General features: G+C 38.4%; 1 protein-coding gene across 1 annotated transcript in view; it reads left to right on the forward strand.

Annotated features, from left to right (window-relative positions):
- Positions 1-17,565, forward strand: part of PTPRM (protein tyrosine phosphatase, receptor type M) — a 562,994-nt gene that overhangs the window by 9,584 nt on the left and 535,845 nt on the right. The window contains exon 3 of the mRNA XM_012812183.2: positions 9,636-9,714. Coding sequence (XP_012667637.2) covers positions 9,636-9,714 — 79 coding nt within the window. The remainder of the gene's footprint in view (positions 1-9,635; positions 9,715-17,565) is intronic.

A 17,565-nucleotide genomic window follows, 5' to 3' on the forward strand; every position in this document is an offset into this window, starting at 1 on the left:
CCCACAGGAGCCACGACTGATTTCTCTGGGCTCTCCCCGTGCATGCACCCACAGGAGCCATGACTGATTACTCTGGGCTCTACCCATGCATGCACCCACAGGAGTCAGGACGATTACTCTGGGTTCTCCCTGTGCACGCACCCACAGGAGCCACAACTGATTTTTTTGGCTCTACCGGTACATGTACCCACAGAAGACTCTGGAATCTCACCTGCCCAGCCTTTTACCCTGCTTTCAGAAGACAGTAATTCAGAGATTCAGAGTCCAGCCATAGGCCATGGAGGGAGTGGTCTTTAATATAAATGTTTACTTTGGAAAGAAAAGAATGCATAGGTAACCTGGGCCTCTGCATGTGAAGGGTGAGGACAGGGATGGTGGATGGGGCTCGTTAAAACAAATTCCTTAGATACACCAAGGGGTTCTGGGAGCTATGATGGGTGAATTCCAGCCGGGCCCTGCTCTGAATTCATTGTGTATCAAGGACACAGAGCAGCTTGTACTTTGGGAGGTGGGGAAGCAAACCAGTATTTACTCTTAGTGCATCTTATGTCTGTCTTGTAGATGAGGAGATAAGGGAATAGGACTGACTTGATCTTGCCATCCCTTCCCTTTTACCTACAGCCTTCATTCGTTGCACTGCTGCCTCAGCACCTGTTTCTCTGTAATGTTGGGGTCCAGTCTTCTCACTTTACTAGGAAGCCACGTAAAGCCACAGCTAAGTGACAGCAGGCCCACATGCATTTGCTGCTTAGAGATGATATTTCAGAGCTGCAGCAGTGGGTGTTATCCAGATTGTGTCCCATAAACCCAGGAGGCATTACTTGAACAAATAGGAAGAAGCACTGATTTAGACAAAGTCAAACAGATTCAGTTCTGCAGGCCTTTTTGGAGCGTAAGTATGTTTTTGAGTCTCCAGGATAGAAACATGGCAAGTGAGGGTACTCAGCTGGAGTCTGGGCATCAGTTTTTGCATAGTAGTTCTTGAATTTAGTCTTCCTTGAAGTACACTTGGGAGATACCAATTCAGCTGGTACTAATTTCTTGACTGGCCCTTATTCCAAGTGCAGGACAATGAATTACTTCATGGCTCTAGATAACATAAGGAATTTCCTGCTGTCTCAGGCAGGAAAGCTAGTCTCAGCAGTTGCCCTGAACTCTACATTTTGTGCTTAAAAAAGACAAAACATATTTTGAGAAACCACTGGGGACATACTAGGTTGTCACTTTACTATGGACTCAGAGCTATGTTAGGTAGTAGAAAAATTTGTGTGATGCTCTTTTATTCTCTAAGATCATACTTTTATTATTTTTTTTTTAAATCTTACCACATTTCTAAATTTCATTCTCCACTTACTGTTTGAGGATCAAGGGTAAGCTCTTCTCCTGTTGACCATCTGTATCTCTGTGGTGGTCTTACATGTCAGCGTTGCCTCTTTTAACTTCAAAGCTGTGTCTTGCCTCTAACATTGTTTTTGTCCAGATTCTGTTTTATAGAATCAGTATATGGGCAAAAGTGAGGGCAGCCATGTTTATTGTTATAAAAAACAGGAAGTCATTTAAGAATTATTAAGCTCTAATAAGGAGCTCCATTGCACATTTTGCCATCCTTTAAGAGTCAGTACCTATTTAAAAGTAGGATTTTAAGGCTGTGTTCACCAGTTTGATGTAAGGATTCCAAATTGCATATAAAATCAGTACATTGTACCCCATAAATGCATTAATGTATACAGCTATGATTTAAATAAATAAATATATATATATATATATATATATGTGTGTGTAATAAAAGTAGGACTTTATTTTATTTTCTGATACCATGTCTATATAAACAAACTCTGGAGTATTTTGCTCCTGATTTCTCAGTGTGATTTATTTTATGGCTCAGCTTTGGTTCTTTAATATTACAGAGACTTTTCTTCTACTGTATATTTTTATTTTTTATTTAACTCATTTGACAAAAACAAGAAAGTTTTTGCAAAATGGTAGAACCCAACTTTGCTTTATATTTAAATCAAAACCAGAAGGATCTGTCTAGTAGGTAACGTGTAGAAGGACAGACATACACCATTTAATCCCCTTTGTTCTGGGGAATTGACTAATGACTTACACCAGCACGCTTTCCTTGGCGAGTGTCTGTGGTGGTAAGCAAATCCCTTTTCTTTGCTCACACGTAGCAAGGAAAAGTGGCAGCATAGAAAGCTAATTTTGCTCTTCACTGAAGCAGGGAGGATCAGGGATGCTGTGATGCTAAAATGCTTCCCCTTCTTCTGTTTGGCAGGTATCTAAAGCATAGCCTGATGTCAAATCTCTTACCGGCCAGCATCCAGAGTGGCTTTTTATGAGCAAATGAGAGCACCAGTCAGTCATTTGTCTGGTGGCTTCCTATCTAAGAGAAAATGGCTTCTCCCAGAATCTTCAAGGGCTGTAGGGATACAACATCTTGTCCCCTGACATGTTACTAGCTGAGGGATTGAATGACTATTGATTCTCTCTATTCTATATTTTCTTATATCCCATGGCTGTAGATAATATCTGGGAGCCATCAGCAACACAGTACTTTGCTATAAATGGAGACTCAGCGTGAACCAAACACACTAATGATAGAGTTGATTTTCAGTTATTTGCTATAGTTATATTCTATGAAGTCACAGAGAACGCTAAATTAGTGAATGCTGGACTCTTGCTTCTGTGGGAAATAAGAGTTTAGGTTCCTCCGGTCAGAGTGTTTTTGTCAAGTGATCAGCATCTGACCTTGTCTTATGTGTGTGCTTTATGTAATTTATGTTGTTCATTCCTTGCATTGAACCCATGACTGCCAGCACTGTGATTCAGGCTTGGAGGGAGCTTGTCCAACCCTTGTATTTTCTCTTTAAGACTCTTTGTAGCCTCCTTGCCCTTAGGAGCACTAGACTTAAGCACTACACTTGGGGAAATTTTACCAAGAAATATCACCAATAAAAAGCACAAATATGTGAAAAACATGGCACTAAATAGACCACAATAAAGGATTCTTTTGTATAATGTAAAAGTTGAAACCAGACGGAGCTTTGCCTTGTTTCACCTCAGCTGGGATCGTGTGCCTTGAGCAACTCAAAGCTTTTGCTGCTCTGTGCATGTCTACAAATGACCATGACAGCTTTGCAAGTATTGATTTGGGAGTTCCAAATACATTTTAGGGAGTAGGCAAATTCATAACTACAGGATCTGTGATTAAGGAGCATTGCCTCAATTTTCTATTAAAGCCCCCCCCAAAAGTGACTTAAAGTGAAGTTCTGTGTTGTGACAAAATTATTCCAGAATTAAGAAATGTGGCTCTATGATTTTTGTTATACAGAGCTATAGCTTTTCAAGAATCACAATTTAGGTTGGGCTAGAGGGCAAAGGCATTAAAAAAAAAATGTTTGTTTTGGTGAAAATAAATAAAATATGTAATCCAAATCTAACAGCAACAAAAATATAAAAGGTCAGATAAGATCTGAGAGTCATATTTTAATATTAAAGTATTACAAATTCTCAGTAGTACAGTATGTTTATAGAAGACCTGAGTTGTAAGTAAATTGATTTTTATTTCATCATATTTTGTATAATGTTCTAGAGTCTACAAAACAATGAGTATTTTATGGATTTGTTTTGGTACATTACAGTTATGTATTATTAAAAAAATTAGTAATAATATTATAAGCTTGGGGGATATTTAAAATACTGCACATGTAGTATAATTGAAAACAAGTCAAGCCAGGGGCAGGGAATTCTTGCTGCCACTGCTGGAATATGAAGCTCTCACATGGAGTGCAAGGCATATTGTGTTTGGCTGTGATAAAGTATTGCTTTTGACACATGCTTTCTTGTTAACCAGAGTAATGACAGTGTGTTGGTGAGCCAAACAGGAAAGTTTTCTGTAAAAACAGGAGGTTAGATAGTAAATATTTCATGCTTTACAGGCCAGATGCTCTGTGTGGCAACTGCTTAGTTCTGGTGGTGGTGCATGAAAGTAGCCATAGCAATGTGTAAATGAATGAATATGGGTGTGTTCCAATAAAACTTTATCTATAGGCATTGCCAACTGAATTTTGTATAATTCTCATGCATCACAAAATATACTTCTTCTTTGATTGTTTCCTACTGAAGAGAACTATAAAAGCTACGTCTTTAGCTTATGAGCAACACATAAACAGGAGATGGGAAAGTTTTGCCCGTGAGCTTTTGTTTGTCAACTCTTGTCTTAAACTTGATGTTGCTAAAACTGCATCCTATCACTCTTCCTTGTATCTATGTTTCTAGGTCAGATAGGTGATTACTTAAATCTGGAAGTAAAAATTTTATAATGTATATCAGTGCCTCAAAGGACAGATATGTACATGTACATATGCATGGTTGTGTAGTTTATGTATGTATATATGGTCTCTCAACTTGATAGTTAAGGCAAAATTTGGAAGTAAAATAGACCTAGAATTATACCCCAAATCTGTAACTACTTGTGCAACCTCAGAAGAGTCATCGTAGTCAACCCTAAAAGAGAGTTAGCGTGATCTACCACGCATGTTTAACCAGGGAACATTAGGTGTAATATATACAAAAGATACCTGGGACATGAAAGTATGCTGATAAGTAAATGTTTTTTTCATTACTGAATTATTCTTTTTTAAAAAAGACTTAATGTGTAGACCCTAAAGACCCTCAAAGCCTTACATCTAATACAGAAAATTTTCAATATATTGTGTTCTGTTTAATAAAAATAAACATGGCACATCCCCAAATTGTTTTTGTACACTGTTCTTTCCTCTTGTTCCATTGTTACCATTGTTGCTCTTAGGTTGCCTTTTCCTCTGACCTCAGTTTTGGACTTGGATCCTGGTGTTTTTAAATGTTCTAGTGATTTCCACTGGGTTCTGCATACTCTTTTTATGCTTCACTAGAACAATACCTGTACTTTCAATAGAGTAGTTCTTTATTTGACAAATAGAGGCAAAATATTAACTTTCCTTCTGAAGCCTTCCTCGTAAGGGCACTGGCTTAAAAGGAGGACAAAATAGAAAACTTGCCAGACAGCATGAATTCATGACAATGAAATCTTTAATGGGATTCTGAAATGTGTTTTTAAGAAATCAGGTTACAGGTACAGGACACAACTACAAGAGAGACTCTGACTAACAAAAGCAAATATTGTAACCTAGTTGTTTGTACCCTCACATAACCTAAGAGGGAAAAAAAAAAGAAACCAGGTTATGGGCCAGGTGCCAGTGGCTCATGCCTGTAATCCCAATACTCTGGGAGACTGACACAGGAGGATTGCTTGAACTCAGGAGTTTGAGACCAGCCTGAGCTAGACTGAGACCCATCTCTACTGAAAATAGAAAAACTAGGTGGAGGTTATGGTGGCCATATGTAGTCCCAGCTACTGAGGAAGATAAGACAAGAGGATTGCTTGAACTCCAGAGTTGGATTGCTGAGGTATGATGACACCACGGCACTCTACCCAGAGTGACAGAGTGAGACTCTATCTCAGAAAAAAAAGGAAACCAGGTTAAGATGGGCCTCATCTTTTGAGCTGCATGTTTTAACACTCTTGTTTGTTATAAAAGAAAACAATTCCCAGTGGTCAAGTATTTTAGGTTAGTAGTCAGTCTAAGAATGCTCTACAGCATCTAAATTCAGACATTGTTGTTTAATGATATTTATTTCAAAATGAGAAACTTTGAAGTACAAATCATAGCTACTTTGTAATTGTGAAATGTAATGAAATTGTTATAAACTGAATTGTAAACTTGATAAAGCACCTAATAAAACATATGCTTATAAGTCCCTTAGGAGTTTATTAAGAGCTAGAAAATGGATTTTTGAAAAACTTCCTTCAATTTTTAAAGGAACATTAAAGTTACTGCTTCAATTTTATAACATATGATTTGCCTTCTTAGGTATAAACACATAACTATGTGACATAAGAAACTTTTATTTACATATTATGCATTAGTTGTGTAGATGTGCACACATGAACTTATCCACAAAGAAAGTTTTCCTTCTTTGAACTCTGCAGTTAGGTCTATGTAAGTCAATGCTGGAACCTGTCAAATACTGAGAGGTTTACTTTCTAATTAACTGAAAGGGGCAGGCCATTGTCCTTTGAGTGTATTTATGATTAGATTCTATCTTTCTTTGCCTCTTGATTTTCTAGTTGGAATAAAAGACTGAGGGGAGAAAATCAAGTTGCAGAAATAAGCATGAGTTTAATTCTTCTGTGTGGCCTTCTTGCTGGACATGTGAAGTGCTTTGGCCTGTTGCCAGATCTCTTTGCTCTAGTCCAGTAGGGATGAAAGGCCCAGTGTATGCTGAGTCATCTGTAGCTTCTTCTAGCAGGCTGAAGCTCAGCATTGAAGGTTGTGTTGTGTCCCGGCGCCCTGGCGTGTGTGGTGTGGAGAAAGTGTGGTTCTCTGGCAGAGAAAGACCACATTACTTTTCTATGAAGGCCTTATTGCTGGAACCTGTCATTGACTTTGTCTTGTTCTGTTCTTTCATCATTCATTTTCCTTATTTTTTCTCTAACTACACATTAAAGTTTATAAAACTTATTCTCAGATCTTAGATTTTGATTAAAGGACTCAGAATTTTTTAGTGTAAAACCTCTGAGGATCATCCATTCTTTGACATGACAGATGAAAAATCAGATTCAAAGAAGTTGAAGTGGTTTCTCGAGGGCTATAATTTTCTTGGCCCCTTTCCTTTCACTTTCCTTTTCTTTCATAGGGCCCTGGCCCTATATTAGTTTAAATAAAATATTATAAATTAAATTTACGTGTACATATAAGCATATTTTGTATGACCACAGCATCCCTTCAAAGAATAAGGATAATTCTATTTTTATTAGAGTTTCAGTCCTTTTGGTTGATCAGGTAAAGTATAATTTCTATAGGAAGGACAGTTTTGATGAGGAAAGGGATCTTCATCTTCATGTTATGCACCTGGTTTCATGTTATGCACAGTGCCTAGAAGAGAGGTGACGGGTAGAGCTTAGAGTTGAATGAAGGCATGAATCAGAGGGAGGAGGGAGAAAGGGAGCTGAAAGGGAGCCGAGGGAGGGAGACAAGGAAGGCAGAGGGAAGGTAGGAAGGTCTGATGGACATTTCTGGGTTAGGATTTCAAAATACATTTTTGTGACCACAGCAATGGTGCTCTTGGGTAGCTGGTGGCAGTGACATCAGCAGCCGTTGACTGTCCTTGCAGGAGCTGTTGTGTCAGAGCAGACAGCAGGTTCCTGAGGTGCCTACTGTGGGTGTTTCCTATGAGGCAGCTTATGACCCTTACCCAGGGGCCCTGCTGCGAGGGCCTCTGGATGCTTTTTCCTATACTTGCTCTCAATTTCCATCTTCCTGTCCTGCTGTCCATTGTCCTCTGATAGACTTTAGTAGAAGAGAGATAAAGTCCATTCAAAGAATATCCATGCATTTTTTCCTTTCTTTCATGAATAATAAGCTTATGAAGAAAACAAAGTTTGATGTCATTTCTCTTTTTATGCTGTGCCTCTTCTCCCCGCTGGGTGTGTCATATTTTACTACAATGGTATATGGCTCAATGTTGTCCAGCCTAGCAAGGGGTCCCGAATGACTTCTTGTACCTGTAGTCTAGGGGCCCCCTGAGTTTCTTCCATGTGGGGCTCTGCTGAGTGCTTCCTCCAGAGACATGAAATCTGTCCTAAGAGTGAAGGTTTTGCTCTGGCACTGTGTAGAAGTGAAAACTATGTATTTGGAGCCAAAATGATTGCATTTAAAGATTATATCTATGGTAGACATCATTGCATTTTTTTTCGACATTTACCTTAAAGCTTTTCATTTTTTGAAACATGAAATTCTTGAGGAATTTTTGCATGAATTGATAAATAAGATACAGAGTGATATCTTTATAATGCACATAACGTGCTCCGTAAATGGTAAATTGATAATTAGTTTTATAAATAGAAATTTTTTATGGAAAAATTTATGAAGTCACACACAGTAGCAAAGAATAATATTCCTGTATACATGTTATATTCCTGTATACATGTTATATTCCTGTATACATGTTACTCAGTTTCTCCAAATGGTGACATTTTACAAAACTGTAGTATGATATCACAACCAGGGTATTGACATTGTTACAGTCTGCAGAGCTTATTAGACTTGTGCATGCATGTGTATTTAGTTTGGTATGATTTTGTCACCTAAGTAGGTTTGTGTATCCACCACCACAGTGAAAACGCTCAGCACTTCCAAAGACACAAGGATTGTTGAGGTTGTCTGTAAACAAACCCATCTACCTCCAGCCTCATCTTCCTTCGTTCCCCACCCTCGGCAACCGCTAATCTATCCTCCATTTCTAAAATCTTGGCATTATAAAATGTCACATAAATGGACATAAATGTTCTGTAATGTCACATAAATGGATCCATAGGGTATGTAATTTGGGAGATTGGCTTTTTTCACTCAGTGTAATTCTCTGGGGCTTCACTCAAGTTGGGCATATCAATAATTGGGTGCTTTTTTTTTTTTTTTGAGGAAGTGTCTCACTATGTTGCCCTTGGTAGAGTGCCATGGCATCACAACTCACAGCAACCTCAAACTCTTGGGTTTAAGTGATTCTCTTACCTCAACCTCCTAAGTAGCTGGGTCTACACAAGTTAGGTGCTTTTTATTGCTAAGAAGTGTTCCAAGGTAAGGATGAAACACAGTCTGTTTAGTGCTTTACCAGTTGAAGGACATCTGAGCTGTTACCATTGGTTTGGCTGAATAAAGCTTCTATAAACATGGATGTACAGGTTTTATGTGAATGAAAGTTTTCATTGCTCTGAGTTAAATCTCCAAGAGTGCAGTTGGGTTGTGTTTTAAGACTTATGGTCTTCCTGTTCTGTTGTGAGTCAGTCCCCTGGTCATATAGTTTCTTTCTATTATAAATGGAAGTTAAAATAATGTTCATATGGATCTTTAAAACAATAGCCTGACAGCTGACACTTTTAGGCAATTAATCAAGTTTAAGAAAACTGATTAGCCTCTTAGACCAGCTCTTCTATCTCTTTGAGCCGTAGTTTCTACAAAGTGGCTCCCTTATCTCAGAAAAGTCCATCCTTCTTAGAACCTCAAGCTATATTGCCATTTTCCTCCTGTCTTGCTCCTCCAGTGATAAAGGAATTGCTAATGCCCACTTGATTTCAGCACTGTGGAAATGTTTATACCCTATCTCTGTAATTCACACCTCTGTGGTCTGACTTTCAGTTAGTGCAGTCTCTTCTCTGTGTTGCTAATAGAGCATCTTTGCAGGTGTCCCCTCCCTGTAGGCAGAGTCTTCTGTAACCTGGCCCCTGTAGTCTCAGGTCCCAATTCTGTTCCTGCCATGGGCATCCACCTTGGGGCCCTCATACACACCCTGGAATGAACATCACCCTCCTCACACTGTCACTCATTCTCACCCTGAGGCTATTGGCTCAAATCTCACCCCCAGGTGGAAAGTCCTTCTAGTGGTCTCGTCTAGAACTTGGACCACTGGCCAGCAGATGGTAGGCTCATGAAGGAATTAACAAGTGAATCAAACTGTGTGTTTTATATGTAGGAGATTATTGCTAAAAGTCTGACAGAATGAGTAAATAATGTAAATCTTTCTCAATTTTCCAGGTGATTTTTGAAGTGATAACTTCTGGACACCAAGGCTACCTCGCTATAGATGAAGTGAAGGTGTTAGGACATCCATGTAGTAAGTCGTCTCTACTTTTAAATATCTGGATATATCATTGGGGGCATATTTATATTAAAGAGTAAGAGGAGGGACTAAAACCTGGGGAAGTCATCCTGACAAGAGATTTCCCTGACAAATCTCCAGGTGTTGGTTTGCTAGCCTGGAAATCCAAAAGCATGTTGTTTCATGTGTAAATGTCGGGGTTTGTATCTAAGTATCTTAAAATGATAATCGGGAAAGAGGAATAAAGGAATTCCTTAGTATGCGTGAACATCCTTGCAAAGAGTGTGTTTATTTACTGCCATGATTTTTGGATTGCCCCTTTCGGTAGTAGCACAGGGTTAAATACTGAGAATCCACACATTTTGTTCTTAAGTCCAGTATGTAGTTATCACATAATTTCAAACAGTATAGCCCCAAACAGGCCCCAAATCTGTCAAATATAAGACCAAATATAATGTAGGTGTCATAAACTACTTGGGGACCCCAGAAATGGCCTCTTAAAAAGTACAATGGGTGATAGACAAACACATTTATTTACCATCCAGTATGAACAATTCTTAACAATTTGTCACATTTGTATGCAAACTAAATAAATGAAACAGTGCAGATTGCTAGCCCTGTTCCTTCCTTCCAGCCAGGAGCCCCCACAGTGGTGAGCTGGTCGTTGCACCTCCATCTGCACAGTCTCTAGTCCACACACAGCAGCAGCAGCCACAGACTGTAGCTGCTTTAAGCAGACAAGGCATTCTATTGAAAGAGAATTGGCTGACAAATAGAATCCCTGAGAATACTGGTGCTGTAGGCTCAGATAATGAGCAGGTGCCCAAAGTGAGGTTATGCAGGCGGACCACAGAGACTGTGAGGATGCGGGGAGCTGGTGCTGTGCCTCTGCCCACCTTACTGTGGGAGGTGACCCTTCCCGAAGTAGATATTCTTTACTGACTACGGGGCTTTGTGTCTTCAGTTTGAGGTGCAAAGCCCCAGGTGGGATTGTCATGTTGGCCAGGCTAGATTCAGTGCTCATTCCCTGCTAGTATTTGGCATGATTTAGAGAAGCAAGGGCCTGGCTTTTTTGCTCTGTCATGGGAATTAGCCCTTGATTTTTACCAAGATTCATACAGCACTAAGCAGTCACACTGCAAATGCCTGTGCATTCATGTGTGCTGTGTTTCCCAAGATCACTATGTATTCATAAAGGAAGAAAGGGAAGGTTTGCCTTTTGTAAGTGCTAATGAGTGGTGTCAAACTGTATGTCTTTCTCTATATTCTTGGGTTTTATCCCCACTTGGCATTACTTCTTTTAGGTCATTCTGTGATATTCTATCATATAAATAAACTACATTTAAAAAATTCCTTTATGAACGTTCAGTGTGTCCCCCAGTTTTCCTCCATGAGAACATTGCTGCAGGGAGCATCCGCGGATGTGTCTCCCAGTGCAACGTGCCTCAGTGGAGTATATTCTTAGAAGCTGAATTGCCAGGGTGGAGGGAGTTTTTAGTTTTATAAGATGCTGCGAAATTGCTACAAAAAGTGTCTGAACCAGTTTATATTCCCAGAAGCACTGCATGAGAGTTTTATTTTTCCTATATCTTTTCCCAAAATTGATATTGTCAGACTTTAAATTTTTGGCCAGCTGAGAGATGGCAGCCTGCTTTATTATTAGGTTCTGTGGCGTTACAGAGAAACTGGCTGGTTCCTACATTCCATGGATCTCTGCTGATGGCGCCTACCCAGATAATGGCAGCATGGTTCTATTAGAAATATAAACACTTACAAGAATGTCTTAGCTTTTTCTTACATGGATTTAAATAGATCATTAGGCCCCCCTCTGTATTACAGAGAAGATCTGTGTGGTTGTTATCTGACGGGGGTTTTGACATAGTTGTCTAATTCCGTCTGAAGGGGCTTTGCTCTCCCATATCTGTATTTGGTATTCTAAAGCTCACCGAACACGCAAGTTAACTCACAGCCATCCTCTCGTTCATTACTAAGGTAGTCAATACTGTCGTATCATTTTACATTTATCTTTTTTTCTGTGTCAGCAAGGCTAAGGAGTTCAAGATGAATTTCTAACCCTTCCCACTTTCCCAAAAAGGCAGGAAAATGATCAAGGCTGTACCTAATTGAAACAGCAGGGCAGATTTAGGAAGTGGAATACAATTACCTGAGCTGGAACTTGGCCAAATTCCCAGAGTAATAGCCTCTGGCTGGACAAACGCCATAGGATTTTCTGATACATATCCGTGGACTCTGATCTACCTCTTATTAGGATGTAAAAGAATAAGAGCCAGAAATACTGCACACCTACTAAGTGCTGAATGCTCCAGTGACATATGCTGTCTCCATTTCTTAGAGCAGACTTCACTGCAAGGCAGACGTTGCCCTGGGTATGCGTGTGGTGGGACAGCCAGGGTTGCTCAGGGCTTCCTGTTAGCTCCCCTAGGTTCTTTCTTCATCTGGCCACTGGCCACCATAGTAGCTCCTGAAAGGTGCCACTGAATTTCAGTCACTGTGTTCAGCAAAGTCATAAAGACTTATCCTTCTGCCAGTGCATTCCAAAACTGTGTCTCCTGCAGTTTTTGTTCTGCCCCAGGAGGCCGCTTCCTATGGCCAGAGAAACGGCGTTTAGGTTCTCTCCCTTGGAGAATACCCGTGCTAATCCCTAATTGGCTTTGCGAACTGCTGTGAGGAGGCAAGGATTGCAAACGGGCTCTATACCAAGGTGATGTATGTAGGACAACAGCGTTTTGAACTGTAAGCCTTAAATGGTTTTAATGATAGCCCTTCTGTAGTTGTTTTCCTCAGTATCTAAGTTTATGGGGAAAACATGCAAATAGAGATTTTAAGGAAGGCAATAGTTTGGCTTTCAAATGGAAAGTATTACAGGTAATATTTTATGAGATTTCCTAACAAGATTTCTTAATAATAATCAATTATTTTGAAATTTTGATGCTCATTAAATTTAAGTCCTAAAGAAGCATAAATATTTCATATCCAAAAATGCACTTCCAAATGGATGCAGAATTGCTGAATGTCATTTACTTCACCATAAAGGCTCCTATTTGGATTCATATAGGTTTATGGGTAGGCATTACAACATTTTTTAATAGTAGCTGTTCTGATACAAGTATACAGTTGCTCATAAAGTTGATTTTAATGTAGTGACGATAAGATGCAAGACCAGCTTGAACGTGGAGATGGCTGTGCAGAATCAGCAGCTCTCTAGCTTGCAACCATTTCTAATAAACATAGAGAATTCTTGTATTTGGTATGCATGCTAAAAAATATGTCTTGAATTTGGTTAAATAATCTTGGTAGGAAAAACTGAAGAAACATTTTATCAGCTTCATAATGTTGTCTCCTGTTTTTAAATACATCTAAGCCACGCATAAATGAGTGTTTCTATTATACCTGGAGTGTTGATATATATTTTTAGATCTTATAAACCTGAGAGAATTTTAACAGGTTTGTTGAGCTATAATTCATATGCCATAGAGTTTACCCATTTAAAGCATATGATTCGGTGGCTTCTAGTATGTTCACAGAGTTAGCTGACCTTTAAATACTTTCTGTGCCCCCCAGTAGACCTCGTACCCACTAAGGGTCATTCTCCATTCCCTCTGGCCCCCAATCCCGGACCTAGACAATCGTTATTTACTTTCTATCTGTAGATTTGCTTGTTCTACAATTTTATTTAAATATAGCCATGCAATACGTGGCCATTTGTGCCTGGCTTCTTTCACTTAGCAAAGTATATCAAAGTTCATCCACGTTGTAGCCTGTATCAATACCTCATGCCCATTTCAAGCCAAGACATAGCCCACTGTATAGATAGATACACCACATTTTATTTAATCACTTATCAGTTGATAGACATTTAGATTGTTTTCACCTTTGGATATTGTCAATAAATAATACTGCTGTGAACATTTGTGAACAGATTTTTGTATGGAGATACCTTTTCAGTTCTCTTGGCTGTATATTTGGAGGAGGAATTGCTGGGTCTCATTGTAACTTTGTTTAGCATTTTGAGGACCTCTGAGGTTGTTTTTCACATTGACTGCACCATTTCACATTCCAAAGAGCAGTGCATGAAGATTCCTGTTTCTCCATATTCTTGCCAGTACCTAATGTCTGTTTATATTACAGCCATCCTCTTGGATTGGAAGTGCATCTCTTTGTGGTTTGGATTACCTGATAGTTAGTGACGTTAAGCATCTTACCATGTGTTTATTGGCTATTTGTATATCTTTTTTTGAGAAATATCTGTTCAGCTCCTTTCTCCATTTTTAATTGAATTATCTACCTTTTTATTCAATTGGAAGAGTTTTATAGATAGAGAGGTAGATACAAATAAATTCCTTAACAGACACATGATTGGAAAATATTCCTCCCTCAATCCATGGGTTTTTAAAACAAATTCTTAATTGCATCCTTTGCAGGAAAAACTTTTTAAATTTTAATAAAGTTGTCTATTTTTTCTTTTCTCACTCATGCCAATTGTATTATTTAATGTTTTATCTAAGCATGCTTTGCTTAATCCAGTATCGTAAAGGTTTACCTCCATGTTTTCTCCTAAGAGTTTTATAGTTTCAATTATTACATATAGGTCTAAGAAGTGTTTGGAGTTAATGTTTGCATATGCTGTAAGAAAGTGGTGCACCTGTCTTCTTTTTATGTATGGACACCCCATTACTCCATTGGGATTTGTTGACAGACTATTTATTATTTTCCATTGAACTGCCATGGCACCCCTGTTGAAAAATCAGTTAGCCATTAATATAAACGCTTATTTCTGTGCCCTCAATTCAGTTCAGTTCAGTTGACTTATATGACTCTTCCTCTGCGTGTACTCCACTGCTTTTAGTAACTGTGACTTAGTAAAAATTTTGAAATTGGGTCCTATGAATCCTTCAACTTTATTCTTTCAATATTATTTTACGTGTTCTTAATGATTTCAGTCAAAAAAAAAGGAGCTGGGATATTCATAGGAATTGTGATAAATCTGTAGATTGCTTTGGGTTGAGAGTTTATTGCCATCTTAACAATATTTGGTTTTCTGATCTGTGAACACAGGATGCTCTTCCTTTTGTTGAGGTCTTTCAAAATTTCCTTCAGTAGTGTTTGTAGCTTTCAGAGTAGGAGTTTTGTACTTCCTTTGTAAAATTATTCCTAAGTATTTTATTTTGATGTTATACAAAAATATCATGGAGTTGTATTAAAGAAATTCATTTCATAATGTTCATTGCTAGCTTGTAGAAATACAACAAGTTTTTTTGGATATTGACCTTGAGACCTTGTATATTATATTCTGAGAGTTGACACCTTCCTGAACTTATTAGATCTATTTTTTATTTTTGACTGACCATTAGGCTTATTTATATACATAGTCAGCATGTCCTTTTCAAGACGTGTATTCAGATTGCTACTTTTTCAATCTACATGCCTTTTATTCTTTTACTTGCTTGTTTGCTGCAGGTAGAACCCCCCAGGATAACCTTGAATAGAAGCAGAAAGAGCAGAAGTGCTTGTTTTGTTGTTAATATTAAGAGGAAGCCTTCAGTCTGATGAAGGTGATGCTAGCATCACATTATTTGTAGAATCTTGTTTTCTGTGATGAAGTTCCTTTTTATTTTTAGTTTGTTGAATGTTATTATCATGAAAGGTTTTTGGTTTTACTAAATCCTTTTTCTTTGTCTATCAGATTATCATGTGGTTTCTGTTTCATATTCTGCTGGTGTGGTGTGTTTTATTGATTAATTTTTGGATGTTAAAGCAACCTAGCATTCCTAGGATAAATCCCACTCAGGCATGGTATATAATCTCTTTATATGTTGTCATATAGCACATTAAATAGAAAGTTATTTGCATGTATGCTGCCTTGAATTCTGAAATCAGTTGAATACAGTTATATAGAATTGTGACCACTAAATCATGGAAAAGATTCAAAGCCCTTATAAACTTTATGTTGCATAAATAGAACACAAAATCCAAGACTATTGTGTATTACTACTAAGACAGTATGAAATAATTCAGCAGTTTGTTTAAACATTAAGAAATGCAAAATTCACAATATGGTTTCTTAAGTTCAAAATTAATCTTTGTAAAAAATGTTTTTTGGTCATTTATTAACTTTCATGGCCGTATATTATTGGCCTATTTCCAAATTTAGATTATTTTATGAATACTCCTTAACTAGTGTAATAATAGCAACAAAGTATAAATTAAAATTGTCTTTGGAATTGTGTTCTTCTTAATAAAGGCAAAACTGTGCACTTTGGCTGAGAGATGTGTAGGACCCAGAATTGACATTTCATTTTAAACATGTAGGAACTTAACTTGGATTTTTCTCCAATGGATTCTCATTCTTTAAGACACAAAAATAACTCTAAAAGTTATTTTTAGTGCTTAGCTTACTTTTTTCTGATAAGAGTGTTGAATGTTTTTCCATTTGAATAATTCTTACATTAAGGCCTATTATTATTGGGCAGTGCCTGTGGCTCATTGGGTAGGGCCCTGGCCCCATATACCGAGGGTGGCAGGTTAAAACCTGTCCCTGGCCAAACTGCAACAAAAAAATAGCCGGGCATTGTGGGGGCTCCTATAGTCCTAGCTACTCAGGAGGCTCAGGCAAGAAAATCGCCTAAACCCAGGAGTTGGAGGTTGCTGTGAGCTGTGTGATGCCACGGCACTCTACCGTGGGCAATAAAGTGAGACTCTGTCTCTACAAAAAAAAAAAGACGTATTATCATTATTATTATTCTTATTGTTATTGTTACTATTACCTTTGAGATAAGATTTTGCTCTGTCATGCAGGTTGGAGTGGAGTGGCACTATTATAGCTCACTGCAGCCTTGAACTCCTGCGCTCAAGCCATCCTTCTATCTCATTCTCCAGAGTAGCTGGGGCTTTAGATGTGAGCCACCAGGCACAGTCAGTTCTTCTACCTTTTGCTGAGATGGAATCTGACTGTGTTGCTTGGTATGGTCTTGAACTCCTGGCCTCAAGTGATTCCCCTTCCTTGGCCTCTCAGTGCTGGGATTATAAGCATTAGCCACTACATCCAGCCTAGACAGATTCTTAACTTGTAAGCAAAACAAAGTTAATTTTGACCCAAAACTTGTTATGATTAAAGTTGCTTCTCCCAGTGTTTACCACTTTGAGATATCATCTAACTCCAGAAAGAGTAGCCCACATAACAAAAACCTAAAACTTCAGATGTTGGTGTGGATGTGGAGAAAAGGGAACACTTCTGCACTGCTGGTGGGAATGCAACCTAATATGTTCCTTTTGGAAAGAAGTTTGGAGAACACTCAAGGATCTAAAAGTAGACCCGCTGTTTGATCCTGTAATTCCTCTACTTAGTGTATATCCAGAAGAACAAAAATCACTTTGCAACAAAGATATTTGTACCAGATTGTTCATTGCGGCTCAATTCATAATAGTCAAGTCATGGAAGAACCCCAACTGCCCATAGACCCATGAATGGATTAATAAATTGTGGTATATGTATATCATGAAATATTATGCAACATTAAAAAAAGATGGAGACTTTGCCTCTTTTATGATTGATTACATGGATGGAGCTGGAACATGTCCTACTTAGTAAAGTATTTCAAGAATGGAAGAAAAAGTACTATTATGAAACCAATTTATAATTACACTTTCATATGAAAGAAAAATCACAACTATAGCCCAAGATGAAGGAGGGAAGAGGAGGGTCATGGGAGGGGAGGGGGAGGTTTGATGATGGGAGGGTAAATGGCGAGACTACACCTATGGTGCATATTGCAAGGGTACATGTCTAATCTATTAAGCATAGAGTATAAAGGTCTTAACAAGACAATTAAGTAAATGAGGTGAAGG

The sequence above is a fragment of the Otolemur garnettii genome, unplaced genomic scaffold (assembly GCF_000181295.1).
Source record: "Otolemur garnettii isolate 467f Iridium unplaced genomic scaffold, OtoGar3 scaffold00193, whole genome shotgun sequence".
Lineage (NCBI taxonomy): Eukaryota > Metazoa > Chordata > Mammalia > Primates > Galagidae > Otolemur > Otolemur garnettii.